General features: G+C 39.3%; 2 protein-coding genes across 9 annotated transcripts in view; one reads left to right on the top strand and one right to left on the bottom strand.

Annotated features, from left to right (window-relative positions):
- The window catches only part of kiaa1328 (KIAA1328 ortholog), a 73,995-nt gene extending 70,502 nt beyond the window's left edge, over positions 1 to 3,493 (top strand). For 3 of the 4 annotated variants that reach the window (XM_062043406.1, XM_062043414.1, XM_062043402.1), the window contains one exon: positions 2,496 to 3,041. In XM_062043406.1, coding sequence (XP_061899390.1) covers positions 2,496 to 2,712 — 217 coding nt within the window. In that variant the 3' untranslated portion in view covers positions 2,713 to 3,041. Of the gene's footprint in view, positions 1 to 2,495; positions 3,042 to 3,366 lie in introns of those variants that run through there. The other variant, XM_062043418.1, reaches the window with a different exon arrangement.
- A 13,337-nt stretch (positions 3,494 to 16,830) lies between these two features.
- Positions 16,831 to 19,923, bottom strand: part of celf4 (CUGBP, Elav-like family member 4) — an 81,755-nt gene continuing 78,662 nt past the window's right edge. For 4 of the 5 annotated variants that reach the window (XM_062043353.1, XM_062043382.1, XM_062043374.1 and 1 more), the window contains exon 12: positions 16,831 to 18,754. The gene's annotated coding sequence lies outside the window, so the exon portion shown is untranslated. The remainder of the gene's footprint in view (positions 18,755 to 19,923) is intronic. The other variant, XM_062043356.1, reaches the window with a different exon arrangement.

The following is a 19,923-nucleotide window of genomic DNA, read 5'->3' as shown; positions in this document are numbered from 1 at the left end:
TAAAGCGGTATCGGGACACGGACAAACAGTCTTTTCCTTTGGACTCAAAACTCCTTCCATCAACCCACAGAGTTTATTGGTTGAACTTTCCATTCTCCGTCCGAAAGCTCTCATCAAAACAACTCTCTCCCACCAGTCTTTGCTTCGGACCCACATCCAATCCAGCCATTCCGAGACCTTCTTGGTAGTAGCGTCATGTTTGTGGCGCAATATAAGGTCATTTTTTGACGCTGTCTGTTGTTTAACATCAGCGTGGCCATCAGAGACGTGATATTTGTAATCTGTGGCAATGTTACAGCGGACATCAGGTACAACAAGAACGGTTGTCTTGGAAGGAGCCTCAAAGATGTCTTGTTTTGGTGTGACGTCATAGGTCAACCGGAAATGCGATACATTCATCTATCCATCCATTTTCCCGCCGCTTATCCGAGTCCGGGTCGCAGGGACAGCTGTCTAAGCAGAGATGCTCAGACTTCTCTGTCCCCGGCCACCACCTCTAGTTCTACAGGGGGGATACCGAGGCGTTCCCAGGCCAGCTGTGAGACATAATCCCTCCAACTTGTTCTAGGTCTGCCCCGAGGTCGCCTCCCGAATCGGCATGCCCAAAGCACCTCACCAGGGAGGCGTCCAGGAGGCATCTGTAGTAGATGCCAGACCCATCTCTACTCTTAGTCTCTCTCGGATGACCGAGCTCCTCACCCTATCTCTGAGGGTGATCCCATACATCCTGCAGAGGAAACTCATTTCTGCCGCTTGTATTCGCGGTTATTACCCAAAGTTCATAAACATAGATGAGGGTAGGAACGTAGACCGACCTGTAAATCGAGAGCTTTGCCTTCTGGCTCAGCTCCTTCTTCACCACTGCAGACGCCGCACCAATCCGTCTGTCAATCTCGCGTTCTATTCTTCCCCCACTCGTGAACAAGACCTTGAGATACTTGAACTCCTCCACTTGAGGCAGAACTTCACTCCCGACCCGAGGGGTGCAGTCCACCCTTTTTCGACTGAGAACCATGACCTCAGATTTGGAGGTGCTGATCCTCATCTCAGCAGCTTCACACTGGCTGAAAACCGCCCCAGTGAATGCTGAAGGTCCCAGCCCGATGAAGCAAACAGGACCACATCATCTGCAAAAAGCCTCCACACCCTGACTGCACCTAGATATTCTGTCCATAAAGATAATAAACAGGACCGGTGACAAAGGGTAGCCGTGGCAGAGTCCAACGTCCACTGGGACTTTATTACCGGCAATGCGAACCAGACTCCTGCTCCGCTTGTACAGGGACCGTATGGCGCGTAGCAAAGGACCCTGGATCCCGTACTCCTGGATCACCCACCACAGGACACCGCGAGGGACACGATCGAAGGCCTTTTCCAAATCCACAAAATACATATGGACTGGTTGAGCAAACTCCTATGCCCACTCCACATTTTTCCCGAGGGAACTCTCCTGAAGGAAGAATTTCTAGGCGGAGTCGTGGCCATAGCGGAGAGGATATACGTTTCGGGGGGGCTAAAGGTTGCGTCACTGCTGTTTGCAGATGATGTGGTCCTGATGGCACCTTCGGTTCGTGACCATCAGCTCTCACTGGATCGGTTCGCAGCCGAGTGTTCAGCGGCTGGAATGAGGATCAGCATCTCCAAATCTGAGGCCATGGTTCTCAGCAGGAAACCGATGGTTTGTACAGTCCGGGTAGGGGACAGGACTCTGTCCCAGGTGGAGGAGTTTAAGTATCTCGGGGTCTTGTTCACGAGTGAGGGAAAGATGGAGAAGGAAATCAGCCGGAGAATCGGAGCAGCTGGGGCAGTATTGCAGTCTCTCTGCCGCACTGTTGTGACGAAACGGGAGCTGAGCCAGAAGGCAAAGCTCTCGGTCTACCGAGCTATCTACATTCCTACTCTCACCTATGGTCATGAAGTGTGGGTAATGACCGAAAGAATAAGATCGCGGATACAAGCGGCCGAAATGAGTTTCCTCAGAAGGGTGGCTGGCATCTCCCTTAGAGATAGGGTGAGAAGTGCAGTCACCCGAGAGAGACTCGGAGTAGAGCCGCTGCTCCTTCGCTTGGAAAGGAGCCAGCTTAGGTGGTTCGGGCATCTCGTGCGGATGCCTCACGAGCGTCTCCCTAGGGAGGTCCTCGTTGCAAATGTTGCTCTGGAGAGGGAAGGCTGGGGGTCTTTGCTGGAGCTGCTGTCCCCGTGACCCGATTCCGGATAAGCGGTTGAAGATGGATGGATGGATGGACTCTCCTGAAGGAATCAATAAAGTACTATCTATCTATCTATCTATTAGAGCGTGTGCATGGATGCTGGGACTTCACATGAAGATGTGAAAATACAAAAAACTATTTGAGAAACCAGACTAATTCAGTGCATCAGTCAGTGGTTTTAGCACGAATGGGACCAAGCAATTCTCTTATTGATGTTTACAAGGTGAGATTAGATGTCTTTGCAGAAAGAAACCAGTCAAACAGAAACATTCATTTGTCTTTCAGGTCGGACTTTTCTTTAGTTGAGTTATTGGATCTCTTTAGTCCGGTCTCGGCACATGGACAACGCAAAATGTCGTCCCGAAGGGCCAAATCATCACAACGTGGACCGGCGCTCACGACCCCCAAATCATTCTTCAGAGGTCAGAGGCCTCATCCTCTGAGTCGCCAACAGGACTTAGAAGAAAGTCAAATATTGGAGGATATTTTCTTTATTTGCTGACAAATACATTTTAATGTATTTTTAATAATTTTTTTTATATACAGTACAGGGTTTCCCGCAGCGCTTTGTTGTTAAGGCGGCCGCCTTAACAACAAAGAACCACCGCCTAAACTAAAGTTGTTTTTTTTGTTTTGTTTGTTTATTTGTCCTGTCCAGCTTCTCAGGCAAACCATATAGTTGATGTAGATGCCCATATCTTATTTCATATCTTATGCCCATATCATATTTTCTGGGGGAAACACTGCAGTATCTAGACTTTCATAATGAATTCATGCATTTTTGAGTGAACCTTTGTTATATTTGGAATACAAATAAACCTTTTTAAAGAATTGGTGGTGCTCTTCATTGAGTGACGACATGTCAGCTGTGTCTCAAAGTCAGCTGGTTTAGGCTGCAGCTCACCTTTGACCCTAACATAGTGGCTTCCTCTATTCCAGTCACTGTTTGTGGGCAAGACACTTCACCCACCTTGCCTCCAGTGCCACCCACACTGGTGTATGAATGTTTGGTGGCAGCTGTGGCTATAAATGGAGCTTACAACCACCTAGGGTTGTACGGTATACCGGTACTAGTATAGTATTGCGGTACTAATGAATCAAAAACAGTACTATACTCTGTTTTAAAAGTACCGGTTCGCCAATTTTTTTTTTACAGGCATGACGGCGCGCCGTCGTGACGTTGCTGGTTTTACGAGCAGAGGAGCATGTCCGGCAGCGCACACACACAGAGTACTTACAAGCAGACACAGTGTGTGGACAGAAAAGGAAGAATAGATGCATTTTGGTGTAAAAAGTAAAAATAAAGGTGAAGTTATAACACTGAAACACCCTCAGGAAGAGGTGCTTTAAGACATGGCTAGCTAGTTAGCGGCTAATGTCCATCCGCAGTGTTTTAGCTACTTCTAAATCACTAATCCTGGCCTCCATGGTGACAAATAAAGTAAGTATTATCCCTGCAGGAGGAGGTACTACACACCGTAGGAGGATACAATAGCTCACCGGCGTCACAACTCAATGTAAACAAATGCCATGGGTGGATCTACACCTGACATCCACTGTAATGATACCAAGTACAAGGGTATATCTAGTCGATACTACTATGATTACATCAATATTTTTTCTTTTAAATTCATAGTATATTCATAAACTCTGGAAATACGTCCATGAGAACTTAATTTATGACCAATGTATGACCCTGTAACTACTTGGTATCAGATCGACACCTAAATGTGTGGTATCATCCAAAACTAATGTAAAGTATCAAAGAAGAGAAGAATAAGTGATTATTACATTTTAACAGAAGTGTAGATAGAACATGTTAAAACAGAAAGTAAGCAGATATTAACAGTAAATGGAAAAAGGATTAATAATCAATTTTTACAGCTTGTCCTTCATAATGTCAACAAAATAATAGGTGTATAAATGACACAATATGTTACTGCATACGTCAGCAGACTAATTAGGAGTCTTTGTTTGTTTACTTACTACTAAAAGACAAGTTGTCTAGTGTGAAGAGTGCATATATACATATTTAAGAGTTATTTCTTTTTATTCATAGTCATATTTGAAACAGCTAGTGTTTATCCATTTGTACTCTTTCTATTTTTTCATCTTATGTCCGCAAGTGCGCTGTGTGTGTTACCTTGAAGCTTTGGAATGTAGGAGTTGGAGTACTTCCTTATATCTTATCGGCAGGAGAACAATAAGGCCGTGTTCCTACCCTGACAGGTGGGGGCTTTCTTTTTGTGTAAGGAGTGGGCTATTGAGTTTGAGGGTTAGATCAACTCGGGCAGCCGTTACGAATGTGTTGATTGAGTTGACCTCCCAAAGCTTTGGAAAAAACTAGAAAATATACCTATTCTGTCCTGGTGATCCTTCTTACTCAGCTTATATGTCATCCAAAATAATTTGGGATTGACCAGTAATTTAGATTCCCTTGGTGGAAGAACTGGTGGTGACGCAACACTAGTATGTTCACTATTTTATTTAAGGACTAAATTGCAATAAGAAACATATTTTTTTGTTCAAATAAAGCCAATAATGCCATTTTTTGTGGTCTTCTTTATTTCGAAAAGTATCGGAATCCGTTTTGGTACCGCTACCAAAATATTGGTATGGAGACAACCCTACAACCACCATTGTGTGAATGTGGACTAACTGAGGTTTCTGTGTAAAGCGTGTGGGTCTCTGGAAAAGTCGCTATATAAATCCAATCTATTACTACAAACATGCATAGTAGAAAGTCTAAACGATCCACCCACCCAATGAGCGGTATGGTAGAATCCCAACATTGACGACAGCACACAGGACACTTCTTCTAGACTGTGCTTTATTATTGGCCTAAGCTGAGACGCGTCATTCATTTTAAAATTACAAAAAAGGAGTCAGGAGAACAAGAGAATGGTGCAGTTCTGAAAGTCAGGGATGGGAGCCTTAAAGCGCACTGGCCAATCAGAAGCTTCAGTTCTTCAGGAACCTGGCAAAGCTTGATGATGCAACATTCATTTCCCCAACCCTCGGCGTGTGCCCAAATAGGAGGAATACATTTTCCACGATCTCTTTTTGAAACATGACGTTCCAGTCACGGGTGAGTCGTTGAAATAAACTCACTTTGTTTTTAATCACAGCACATAAAATGACAGCAGTTCAGATTAGTTAGTGCAGATATCATTGACTTTTGCTCTCAGTAGAACAAGATCAGAACTCTGTCAAACAATACAAAGCAAAAGCATGGAGTGACGTTTTCATAACCAAAATTGTTTTTTTGTCACCAATTTTGTTTTTAATTAGGAATTTAGTACTTTACACTAAAGAAGCTTGCTGGGACTCCAAGGCAAAAGTTTTCATACATGTTTGATTGTACAGGTAATGAAAGAGGGAGCGCTAAACTAGGGATTACCCATAAAATGTCTCTTTGAACCAAACCCACAAGAAGAATCTTTCAATTTACATTTTCCAAAAGGGACCTTGTATGATTATTTCTGGCTCTACGTATCGATTTGATATGAGCATCAGCATTATATACATTATACTGCATAAGTATAATCACGTAGTTTCCCTTTAAACCAACAACGCTCGCTTCAGTAAGTTATAAACAGAAATGTACATAAGGCTTAGAAACACAGTAGCAATGCTCTCAAACAGGAAATGGAATATTCCGTCCTAGTTGTTTTTGAGATGTCCAACATCAAAGAGGTAATGTGATGGTGATACAAAGTGGCACTTTTAAAGCAAGACCCCTCAATGGCAATAATAGAGCTCGGATCTCCAACTGAAACGGCACAAATAAATAAATACACTTTGACAAATAAATAAACGAGCCATTAAAATCAGTTTCTGACATCACTTGGTCAATAGGAGCGGTTTTCTCCGTCTTCTCAGAAGTGCTGAAGGCATGGTCCTGGAGACAGGATCAACGATCATCTGTGGACCACAACGGTGGCCCATATAAAAACTATTTTGGTCACGTACCAACTCATAGAAAAATAATGCCATGAACGCATGCGTATCATCTCAGACATGACTTGTAAATAAATAGAGAAATGAACAGAACCCATTCAAAGTATTTCTTATACAAAATAGGTCAACGTGTGTCCAAGTTCTAACTGAGGTCTCCCTGACTGTTTTCTGGATAAATGCCTCGGTCAGGTCCTACATTTTGCACCGTATCCTCGCAACCTTTTTTTGTACCTGGTTTTTATCAGCAGTATCATGTTTTCATTCATGTATATATATATATATATATATATATGTATATATATATAATTTTTTTTTTTTTTTTTTTTTTTTTTGGAGTATTTAAAGTACTTTATCCAGTCCTTGTAGATAGAAGTAAAAGTCCTATAAAATATGCAAACCTATGTACAGAGGAAAATGGAGCAAAAAAGAAGAAGAAACAATTTACAGTATATTCATCGGTTTATGTTTACATTTATATATATATTTATAATCAAACTTCTGCTGTGGTTTTTAGACGTGTTTCGTTTTCTCCGTGTGAACCTGTGGTCGAATGAAGATGACGTGCTCGGCATTTTTACACACCAATCCTCTCCCTCCTTTTTCTCCTTTAGTTTTTGCAGTCAAAGCGGGCTCGCCACATGTTTCCCGGCTGAAGCTGCTGCCATGCACGGACATTACCACGAGCGCACCTCAAGCCGTGCACAGGCGTCCTCGGAAGTCGAACGTGTTTTTGCTCGTCTGGTCTTAGCAGTCCAAGGATTCAATATAAGCTGAAAAGGTTGAAGATAGATAGGGACACGGGGTCACGAACAATTTATAGGAAAACTTCCCTTTCCCAGTGTAGCCCTACGGAAAAATCACATGTATAAATATTCAATGAGTAATCTGGTGACCTTTTTATACCGTATTTGTGACTACTACCACAAATTGTCTTCTCAAGTCATAGTATGAAACCTGCCTTAGTGGCTATGATGCATGTTTTCTTTTCATACTTATTGCTCAGATTTGACTTTTTCATACAGTACAGGCCATCAGTTTGGACACACCTTCTCATTCACAACGCAACTGATGGTCCCAACCCCACTGATAAAGCAAAAAAAGGCCACTAATCAACCCTGATAAGGTATGATAACCATTTCGGGTGACTACCTCTTAAAGCTCATGGACAGAATGCCAAGAGTGTATACAGGGTTTCCCACAGCGCTTTGTTGTTAAGGCGGCCGCCTTAACAACAAAGAGCCACCGCCTAAACTAAAGTCTTAAAATTGTTTTTTTTTTTTGTCCTGTCCAGCTTCTCAGGCAAATCATATAGTAGATGTAGATGCCCATATCGGCTGTTCACATTTACTTTACAAAAGAGAAGTGTAGGATACTTCTCTTGTTGCCTTATTTGTATTTGACTTTAGTTACATGAATCATTAGTAATGTAGCAGCCTAGTTTTGAATGGCAGGGTCCCTGCTATCACATGTTGATAAAAATATAACATTTACAAAATAAAAATCAACTACAGGATGTCAGCATGTGGCCCCACTTTTAACTATTTTTTTTTCCAAACGCTTATTTTACAGTAAGTCATTAATTTGACTTAGTCATTATTTTGACTTAGTAAATATTGACTTACTTACTCTTTTTTTCAAACGCTTCTTGGAAACGCTTATTTTACAGTAAGTCATTCATTTGACTTAGTCATTATTTTGACTTAGTAAATATTGACTTAATTAGACCCTGGGGGTGCAATACACTACAGACTGTGGTGAAGTAGGCCGGCTTCGTCGCATGAAAAAGCCTACAATATCCGTATGCTGTATGGTAATATACGATATATATCTCAATATTTTTTCCGTAAAGTGAAAACAAAACACAAAACTGTCCTAGTTACCCGAGATACTAAGTGTGTCATTATTTTGACTTAGTAAATATTGACTTACTTACTCTTTTTTTTCAAACGCTTCTTGGAAACGCTTATTTTAAAGTAAGTCATTCATTTGACTTAGTCATTATTTTGACTTAGTAAATATTGACTTATTAAGACCCTGGGGGTGCAATACACTACAGACTGTGGTGAAGTAGGCCGGCTTCGTCGCATGAAAAAGCCTACAATATCCGTATGCTGTATGGTAATATACGATATATATCTCGATATTTTTTCCGTAAAGTAAAAACAAAACACAAAACTGTCTTAGTAAGTCAATATTTACTAAGTATGTCATCATTTTGTCTTAGTAAGTCAATATTTACTAAGTCAAAATAATGACATACTTAGTATCTCAGGTAACTAGGACTGTTTTGTGTTTTGTTTTTACTTTACGGAAAAAATATCGAGATATATATCGTATCGAGATATATATCTCAGGCAAATCATATAGTAGATGTAGATGCCCATATCGGCTGTTCACATTTACTTTACAAAAGAGAAGTGTAGGATACTTCTCTTGTTGCCTTATTTGTATTTGACTTTAGTTACATGAATCATTAGTAATGTAGCAGCCTACTTTTGAATGGCAGGGTCCCTGCTATCACATGTTGATAAAAATATAACATTTACAAAATAAAAATCAACTACAGGATGTCAGCATGTGGCCCCACTTTTAACTCTTTTTTTTCCAAACGCTTCTTGCAAACGCTTATTTTACAGTAAGTCATTAATTTGACTTAGTCATTATTTTGACTTAGTAAATATTGACTTACTTACTCTTTTTTTCAAACGCTTCTTGGAAACGCTTATTTTACAGTAAGTCATTCATTTGACTTAGTCATTATTTTGACTTAGTAAATATTGACTTATTAAGACCCTGGGGGTGCAATACACTACAGACTGTGGTGAAGTAGGCCGGCTTTGTCGCATGAAAAAGCCGACAATATCCGTATGCTGTATGGTAATATACGATATATATCTCGATATTTTTTCCGTAAAGTGAAAACAAAACACAAAACTGTCCTAGTTACCCGAGATACTAAGTATGTCATTATTTTGTCTTAGTAAGTCAATATTTACTAAGTATGTCATCATTTTGTCTTAGTAAGTCAATATTTACTAAGTCAAAATAATGACATACTTAGTATCTCGGGTAACTAGGACTGTTTTGTTTTGTTTTTACTTTACGGAAAAAATATCGAGATATATATCGTATGGAGATATATATCTCGGGCAAATCATATAGTAGATGTAGATGCCCATATCGGCTGTTCACATTTACTTTACAAAAGAGAAGTGTAGGATACTTCTCTTGTTGCCTTATTTGTATTTGACTTTAGTTACATGAATCATTAGTAATGTAGCAGCCTACTTTTGAATGGCAGGGTCCCTGCTATCACATGTTGATAAAAATATAACATTTACAAAATAAAAATCAACTACAGGATGTCAGCATGTGTGCCCCACTTTTAACTCTTTTTTTCAAACACTTCTTGCAAACGCTTATTTTACAGTAAGTCATTAATTTGACTTAGTCATTATTTTGTCTTAGTAAGTCAATATTTACTAAGTCAAAATAATGACATACTTAGTATCTCGGGTAACTAGGACAGTTTTGCGTTTTGTTTTTACTTTACGGAAAAAATATCGAGATATATATCGTATATTACCATACACCATACGGATATTGTAGGCTTTTTCATGCGACGAAGCCGGCCTACTTCACCACAGTCTGTAGTGTATTGCACCCCCAGGGTCTTAATAAGTCAATATTTACTAAGTCAAAATAATGACATACTTAGTATCTCGGGTAACTAGGACAGTTTTGCGTTTTGTTTTTACTTTACGGAAAAAATATCGAGATATATATCGTATATTACCATACAGCATACGGATATTGTAGGCTTTTTCATGCGACGAAGCCGGCCTACTTCACCACAGTCTGTAGTGTATTGCACCCCCAGGCAGCGATGAGGTGGAGGCGTGACGGTGGCAACAGGCCAAATTCCCTGGAGAGACACCACCTTAATTAACACATTTTCTGGGGGAAACACTGGTATACTAGTACCGCGATACTAATGAATCATTTTCGGTACTACACCGCCTCTAAAACGTACTGGTATAATATGTCACTGCATACGTCAGCAGACTAATTAGGAGTCTTTGTTTACTTACTACTAAAAGACAAGTTTTCTAGTATGTTCACTATTTCATTTAACCTCTTAAGGCCCAATCTGTTTGTTTACATGCTTTTTTTTTATTTCTCTTTGCTATTTGGGCTTATTGGACCCTAATTAGAATAAAAACTAAGAATCATCTTTTGATATGATGTACTTTAGTCCATAAGTACACAAACGTGTACTTCATGTTTAGTGACATGCTAATTCTTATTTTTACACTTTTTTACCCCCAAATTCCATCGTATGTTATACTCTTCTGACACCACCAGATGGCAGTATACGTGTCCACATCAGCGGCCATAAGACCCCAATTCAGTAGTGTACACCATTTTGGAAATAAGAGCTAAAAGGTGCTGTCCACACATGTGGCCACTAAGCCTTTAGAGGTTTTAAAGGACTAAATGACAATATTAAACATATGTTTAATGTACCCTAAGATTTGTGGTTACAATAAAGCCAATAATGCCATTTTTTGTGGTCCCCTTTATTTAGAAAAGTATCAAAATACATTTTGGTACCGGTACCAAAATATCGGTCTCGGGACAACCCTAATTTCTAGTTTTTTCAAAATAGCCACACTTTGCTCCGATTACTTTTTCGCACACTCTTGGCGTTCTCTCCATGAGCTTCAAGAGGTAGTCACCTGAGATGGTTTTCACTTCACAGGTGTGCTTGATGCTCATGGAGAGAATGCCAAGAGTGTGCAAAGCAGTAATCGGAGCAAAAGGGTGGCTATTTTGAAGAAACTACAATATAGTGTGTGGAGGATGCATATGTGTTTAAGAGTTCTTTCTTTCTTCTACATAGCCATGTTTAGAGTATCTAGTACTTTTCCTTTGTTTATTCTACCAGTCTCTCTTTGTCTTCAGATTGTCTGTTTTATGTCTCAACCTTGGAATGTGAAAACCTCCCCCACTGGTTTCTTATCAGTTTTAAAAAGGGGGGGGGGGGGGCTTTCTGTGGGTGAAAAGAGTGTGTTTTCCCCTTGGAATGCCAGATCAACTAGAGCAGCCGATATGAATGTATTGGTTAAGCTGGTCTCCCAAAGCTTTGGTATAAAATTTAAAACATTCCAATTCTGTCTTGATGGTCCTCCTTACTCAGCATATATGTCATTGAAATGAAATCGTTTTTAATCATATTTATTTTTTATATTGGTTTTCTATTCATTTATTTTTTGTTTTTATTCAGTCATTGGTGGAGCATAATATTGTTTTTAATATTGTTTTTAACATGGCTGTGCAGCACTTTGGAAACATTCTTGTTGTGTAAATGTGCTATATAAATAAAGTGGATTGGATTGATTGGATCTAAAGAACTTGGGATTGACCTGTGACTTAGATTCCCTTGGAGGAAGAACTGGTCTGACGCAACAAGGGTTGTCCCGATACCAATATTTTGGTACTGGCACCAAAATGTATTTCGATACTTTTCTAAATAAAGGGCACCACAAAAAATGGCATTATTGGCTTCATTTTAACAAAAAATCTTAGGGTAAATGTGTGCTTGAAGCTCATGGAGAGAATGCAGTAATCTGCGCAAAAGGGTGGCTATTTTGAAGAAACTACAATATAAAACACGTTTTCAGTTATTTCACCTTTTTAACTCCACATGTGTTCAATTCGTAGTTTTGATGTGACAATCTACAATGTAAATAGTCATGAAAATAAACATGAATGAGGAGAAGGTGTGTCCAAACTTTTGGCCTGTACTGTACATCTACAGGTAATCACATCAAGCGGTCTAGCATCTTTTCAAGGTGATGCTTCATGGCTAGGGATGTCCGATAATGGCTTTTTGCCGATATTCCGATATTGTCCAACTCTTTAATTACCGATACCGATATCAACCGATATATGCAGTCGTGGAATTAACACATTATTATGCCTAATTTGGACAACCAGGTATGGTGAAGATAAGGTACTTTTTAAAAAAATTAGTAAAATAAGATAAATAAATTAAAAACATTTTCTTGAACAAAAAAGAAAGTACAACAATATAAAAACAGTTACATAGAAACTAGTACTGAATGAAAATGAGTCAAATTAACTGTTAAAGGTTAGTACTATTAGTGGACCAGCAGCACGCACAATCATGTGTGCTTACGGACTGTATCCCTTGCAGACTGTATTGATATATCCATCCATCCATCCCATCTTCCTCCGCTTATCCGAGGTCGGGTCGCGGGGGCAGCAGCCTAAGCAGGGAAGCCCAGACTTCCCTCTCCCCAGCCACTTCGTCCAGCTCCTCCCGGGGGATCCCGAGGCGTTCCCAGGCCAGCCGGGAGACATAGTCTTCCCAACGTGTCCTGGGTCTTCCCCGTGGCCTCCTACCGGTCGGACGTGCCCTAAACATCTCCCTAGGGAGGCGTTCGGGTGGCATCCTGACCAGATGCCCGAACCACCTCATCTGGCTCCCCTCGATGTGGAGGAGCAGCGGCTTTACTTTGAGCTCCCCCCGGATGGCAGAGCTTCTCACCCTATCTCTAAGGGAGAGACCCGCCACCAGGCGGAGGAAACTCATTTCGGCCGCTTGTACCCGTGATCTTGTCCTTTCGGTCATACCCCAAAGCTCATGACCATAGGTGAGAATGGGAACGTAGATGGACCGGTAAATTGAGAGCTTTGCCTTCCGGCTCAGCTCCTTCTTCACCACCACGGATCGATACAGCGTCTGCATTACTGAAGACGCCGCACCGATCTCACAATCCACTCTTCACTCACTCGTGAACAAGACTCCGAGGTACTTGAACTCCTCCACTTGGGGCAGAGTCTCCTCCCCAACCCGGAGATGGCACTCCACCCTTTTCCGGGCGAGAACCATGGACTCGGACTCGGAGGTGCTGATTTTCATCCCAGTCGCTTCACACTCGGCTGCGAACCGATCCAGCGAGAGCTGAAGATCCGGGCCGGATGAAGCCATCAGGACCACATCATCCGCAAAAAGCAGAGACCTAATCCTGCAGCCACCAAACCGGATCCCCTCAACGCCTTGACTGCGCCTAGAAATTGATATATATTGTATTTGTATTGATATATATTGATATATAATGTAGGAACCAGAATATTAATAACAGAAGGAAACAACCCTTTTGTGTGAATGAGTGTAAATGGGGGAGGGTTTTTTTTTGGGTTGGTGCACTAATTGTAAGTGTATCTTGTGTTTTTTATGTGGATTTAATAATTTAAAAAAAACCCGATACCGATAATAAAAAAACCGATACCGATAATTTCCGATATGACATTTTAACGCATATATCGGACATCTCTATTCATGGCAATAATTGGAAGGGGTCATCAGTAGCAGTTATTGCCTACTTCCATAGTCTCAGTCCAACATGTGCAGTAGTCCTAATTGTGACTTCGTCACCGGTACCCTGCCTGCAGCTGTGATAGTTAGTAGCTGTGCTCGCAGGTGTGCTAATGCCCTTTTTTTTTTAAATCTGAAGGTGAACCTCGTGACTAATATGTTGCTGTTATCCACGGTTCCTGTAGACATGCATGCTGAGAAATGATACGGGTCCGGTGGTAGTTTTGACATCATAATAGTGCTTGCGGAAGTGTGCGCGCGCGCGTGTGTGTGTGTGGATGTTTTTTATACTGTGGTATATTTGGCGGGGAGAGCACAGTGTTTGATGGCAGACTGTGCAGGTGACAAGGCACACCTGACGTGGTGACAGCCCGTATGCTACATGCACTTTACTCAGAGCCAGGGTTGGGAGATATATTCATTTTGGTTCAAGTTTCAAAGAGAACTATTGAGTGTGTGTGTGTGTGTGTGTGCCAAGCGTAAAAGATATGTTCGGAATAGAGTCGAAGATCATTTTCCCTTTTAAAACGCTTGAGCCTGATTTTTCTTGAAGCCTGCTACTGAGTCGTGGCTTCATGCATTTTCAGACGATATTTACACATGTATCTTCTAGCAATACTGTATACTGTGTGTCCGCATATACAGTACAGGACACACCTTCTCCTCATTCAAGCTTTATTTCCATGACTATTTACATTGTAGATTGTCACATCAAAACTAGGAATGAACACATGTGGAGTTATGGACTTCACAAAAAAAGGTGAAATAACTGAAACTATATTCTAGTAAGGTACTAGGATAGTACCGCGACTCTAATAATCGTATTCGGTACAATACCGCCTCTAAAAAGTACCGGTACAATATGTTACTGCAGACTAATTAGGAGTCTTTGTTTGTTTACTTACTACTAAAAGACGAGTTGTCTAGTATGTTTACTATTTTATTTAAGGACTAAATGACAATAATAAACATATGTTTCATGTACCCTAAGATTTGTTGTTAAAATTAAGCCAATAACGGTCCCTTTTATCTAGATAGGTATCGAAATACATTTTGGTACCGGTACCAAAATGTTGGTATCGGGACAACCCTATATTCTATTTTATTTAAGGACTAAATTACAATAATAAACATATGTTTCATGTACCCTAAGATTTGTTGTTAAAATTAAGCCAATAACGGTCCCTTTTATCTAGATAGGTATCGAAATACATTTTGGTACCGGTACCAAAATGTTGGTATCGGGACAACCCTATATTCTATTTTATTTAAGGACTAAATTACAATAATAAACATATGTTTCATGTACCCTAAGATTTGTTGTTAAAATTAAGCCAATAACGGTCCCTTTTATCTAGATAGGTATCGAAATACATTTTGGTACCGGTACCAAAATGTTGGTATCGGGACAACCCTATATTCTATTTTATTTAAGGACTAAATTACAATAATAAACATATGTTTCATGTACCCTAAGATTTGTTGTTAAAATTAAGCCAATAACGGTCCCCTTTATCTAGATAGGTATCGAAATACATTTTGGTACCGGTACCAAAATGTTGGTATCGGGACAACCCTATATTCTATTTTATTTAAGGACTAAATTACAATAATAAACATATTTTTCATGTACACTAAGATTTGTTGTTAAAATTAAGCCAATAACGGTCCCTTTTATCTAGATAGGTATCGAAATACATTTTGGTACCGGTACCAAAATGTTGGTATCGGGACAACCCTATATTCTAGTTTTATCAAAATAGCCACTCTTTGCTCGGATTTCTGCACACTCTTGGTTAGGGATGATGTTTGATAAGAAATAATCCAGTTCGAGCCCATTATCGAATCCTCGTATCGAAGCGATTCCTTATCGATTCTCTTATCGAATCCAGATAGGTTGTTGTATATGGAAAAAAAACACAATATTTGGTTTAACAAAAGCTCACTTTTATTTTATAAGAAAAAAATAAAATAAAATAAAAAAATAAATATTGACTGTTATCCCCCTAAAAAAAAAAATAAAAAAAAATAATATTGACTGTTACCCCCCTACAAAAATAAAATAAATAAATATTGACTGTTACCCCCCTACAAAAATAAAATAAATAAATATTGACTGTTGTTACCCAAAGTATATTAAGTGGGATTTTTCAAAAAAACCAAATATATACATTAACACAAAAACAACTCTGTGATCACTATAGGTGAATAACCATGCCTTGAGGCGTTTTTTCCGGTCCATTATTTTTGCTGCTTGTGTGACATCACAGGAAATGACGTAGCGCAGTCATTAGACTGAGCTACGCCATTTCCTGTGATTTCCCACAGGGCATTTCTTGTGGGACGGGATTCGTTCCAAGGGATTCGAATAAAAAAACAACTCTTTTTTTTTTTTTTTTTTTTTTTTTACTATAGTGTCCTCGATAACGGGAACCGGTTCTCAAAAAGGGATTCGAGTCCATGGAATCGGTTCTTTTCTTATCGGACGTTTCTTTTCTTATCGAACAAACCGGGAGAACCGGTTTCGAACATCATCCCTACTCTTGGCATTCTCTGGATGAGCTTCAAGCACACCTGTGAAGTGAAAACCATTTCAGGTGACTACCTCTTGAAGCTCGTGGAGAGAATGCCAAGAGTGTGCAAAGCAGTAATCAGAGCAAAATGTGGCTATTTTGAAGAAACTAGAATGTAGGGTTGTCTCGATGTCAATATTTTTGGTACCGGTACTAAAATGTATTTCGATACTTTTCGATACTTTTCTAAATAAAGGGGGCCACAAAAATGGCATTATTGGCTTTATTTGAACAAAACATTTGACAGTACTTGAAATATATGTTTATTATTGCAATTTAGTCCTTAAATAAAATAGTGAACATACTAGACAACTTGTCTTTTAGTAGTAAGTAAACAAACAAAGACTCCTAATTAGTCTGCTGACGCATGCAGTAACATATTGTACCGGTACTTTTTAGAGGCGGTATAGTACCGAATTTGATTAGTATCGCGGTGCTATACTAGTACCGGTATACCGTACAACCCTACTAGAATGTAAAACATGTTTTCAGTAGAGATGTCCGATAATATCGGCCGGCCGATATTATCGGCCGATAAATGCTTTAAAATGTAATATCGGAAATTATCATTTTTTTTATTATCAGTATCATTTTTTTTTTTTTTTTTTTTTTATTAAATCAACATAAAAAACACAAGATACACTTACAATTAATGCACCAACCCAAAAAACCTCCCTCCCCCCATTTACACTCATTCACACAAAAGGGTTGTTTCTTTCTGTTATTAATATTCTGGTTCCTACATTATATATCAATATATATCAATACAGTCTGCAAGGGATACAGTCCGTAAGCACACATGATTGTGCGTGCTGCTGCTCCACTAATAGTACTAACCTTTAACAGTTAATTTTACTCATTTTCATTCATTACTAGTTTCTATGTAACTGATTTTATATTGTTTTACTTTCTTTTTTTATTCAAGAAAATGTTTTTAATTTATTTATCTTATTTTATTTTATTAATTTAAAAAAAAAAAAGGACCTTATCTTCACTATACCTGGTTGTCCAAATTAGGCATAATAATGTGTTAATTCCACGACTGTATATATCAGTATCGGTATCGGTTGATATCGGTATCGGTAATTAAAGAGTTGGACAATATCGGAATATCGGATATCGGCAAAAAGCCATTATCGGACATCCCTAGTTTTCAGTTATTTCCCCTTTTTTTTTTGTTAAGTCCATAACTCCACATGTGTTCATTCCTAGTTTTGATGTGACAATCTACAATGTAAATAGTCATGGAAATAAAGATGAATGAGGAGAAGGTGTGTCCAAACTTTTGACCAGGACTTGTAGGAATGCCTGCAGTTTTTCGGGAGCTGCCAGTTTTGCCATTCATCCCAAGCAGAGCGACGTTCCAAAACTCCCAGCTAAAATCTACCGAAAACGCCAGCTCAACATAGTCTGTCGCGTTCTATATACAGACACACATATATCAAATATATAAGTACATATATTTGCTTGTGGTTAATATCTGCTTATCCATATATATGTGGTATATATGAATACGTGTTCTCCAATGCTTGGTATATATGTACTGCAAATATAAACACGGTCATATAGTTTCTGATGTTGCTATCTATGAGGTTAGGATGTTCAAAAAGATAAGGCTGTGACGCCCCGCCCATGCACTCGCCGTCCCTCCCCAGACAAAATGAGAAGAAGACGAACCTAATTGCAAACTAACAACGTGACGGACCCCCGTTTGGTCGTCTGAAAGAGTGTATTCCAAAAGCATATTGGCAATATATACGTATATACACACGTCGGAAACGTACCCTCGTTGAAGAGTACGACTCCCGTCCGGACTGAAGGAGAGGGAGTGGTCCAAGTATATTAGAGCTACAAGTTCTCAGCAATAAAAACGTTTGGTCTTTTGGTCCCTAAAACAACTAAGGAATGACAGGTAAGACTGTTGCTAGGGTTCTCCTTGGCAACGGTATCCCCTGGAAACGGACAGGCACTCCGAAGCTAAAGACGGCCATCCCAAATTTGTGTCCTGATATCACATTCCCAACTTCTCCTCAAACGCATTCCTTCATGTTTCAAGTCTCTTTAAAGTCAACCGGCCCAAATTCAAAGCATTTTACGCAAAAACATCTCCTCGGGCCATCCTCTACTCCCTTTTTAAAAAGTTTCTTATGCTCTGGTCGGACTTGTGACATCCATGTTCCCTTTAAAAAGTTCACTGGTGTTGGTCGTTGGATGTTTTTTTGTTTTGTTTTCTTTTTTTTCTTTTTTTTTACTTCCCCCAGCTCCCTTTATTGTTCGAGACAAAGTTGTTGTGTTCCAGAAAAAAGGTGGAGTAGCTGTCATCCAAGCAGGGTTCCAGGAGGAAGGAGGTGTGTACATGTGCAGAAGAACAAGTCCACGGGCAAACCAAGGTGGTACAAATTCTCTCTGAGTTCCAAAGTTTTTTTTCAGTACATCCAAAAGGAATTTTCCATGACTCTGACATCGCTGTCTCTCTCTCTCTCTCTCTCTCTCTCTCTCTCCCTCGATGTCCTCCCCTTCCGAAAGCAGCCTCAGCGTCTCAGATGTTGAGTTTGCGTTCTGTAGCGGGTGGCAAATAGTCAACATATGATTCAGCTCTACAAAACCTGCGAAACACAGCAGACAGAGAAAAAGGTAAGGAAATAGACTCATTATTGGGGTTTATTCTGTTGTGAGCGAGCTGACGTGAGGCGAGAAGCAGGGTTTATTTACCCTTAATGTCACTAAATTGTGGAAGCCCGCCTAAAACACACCTAAAAAAAAATGACTTTGTTTTTTGTAACGTAAAAACAAATGAAAGCAATGTCATTTATTGCAGAGTCCGGAAGAAAACACACAAAATCCTATGCTCTTTTTAACTTTTATTGCCAATTTTATGCTGACAACCGGTCCAATTTCAACATGCAATCCCTCCCGTGCGGACGTACCCGTCACACAACACTTTCCTCATTCTCCGCCAATACCCTTTCAGGCATGGACGGTGTGTTCAAGACCATGGGAACGAGGAACATCGTAACACACAAACATGCACATTACCACCAGCAGGTAGTGACAGTATAAACCAGGGGTCACCAACCTTTTTGAAAGCAAGAGCTACTTCTTGGGTACTGATTAATGCGAAGGGCTACCAGTTTGATACACACTTCAATACATTGACAGAAATAGCCAATTTTGCTCAATTTACCTTTAACTCTATGTTATTATTAATAATTAATGATATTTACACTTAATTGAACGGTTTAAAAGAGGAGAAAACACGAAAAAAAATGACAATTCAATTTTGAAACATAGTTTATCTTCAATTTCGACACTTTAAAATTCAAAATTCAACCGAAAAAAAGAAGAGAAAAACTAGCTAATTCGAATCTTTTTGAAAAAATTAAAAAAATAATTTATGGAACATCATTAGTAATTTTTCCTGATTAAGATTAATTTTAGAATTTTGATGACATGTTTTAAATAGGTTAAAATCCAATCTGCACTTTGTTAGAATATATAACAAATTGGACCAAGCTATATTTCTAACAAAGACAAATCATTATTTCTTCTAGATTTTCCAGAACAAAAATGTTAAAAGAAATTCAAAAGACTTTGAAATAAGATTTAAATTTGATTCTACAGATTTTCTAGATTTGCCAGAATAATTTTTTTGAATTATTAACATAATAAGTTTGAAGAAATATTTCACAAATATTCTTTGTCGAAAAAACAGAAGCTAAAATGAAGAATTAAATTAAAATTGATCTATTATTCTTTACAATAATAAAAATTTTTT

Source organism: Entelurus aequoreus, linkage group LG01 (genome assembly GCF_033978785.1).
Source record: "Entelurus aequoreus isolate RoL-2023_Sb linkage group LG01, RoL_Eaeq_v1.1, whole genome shotgun sequence".
Classification (NCBI taxonomy): Eukaryota; Metazoa; Chordata; class Actinopteri; order Syngnathiformes; family Syngnathidae; genus Entelurus; species Entelurus aequoreus.
This window is presented reverse-complemented; position numbering and strand designations above follow the sequence as displayed.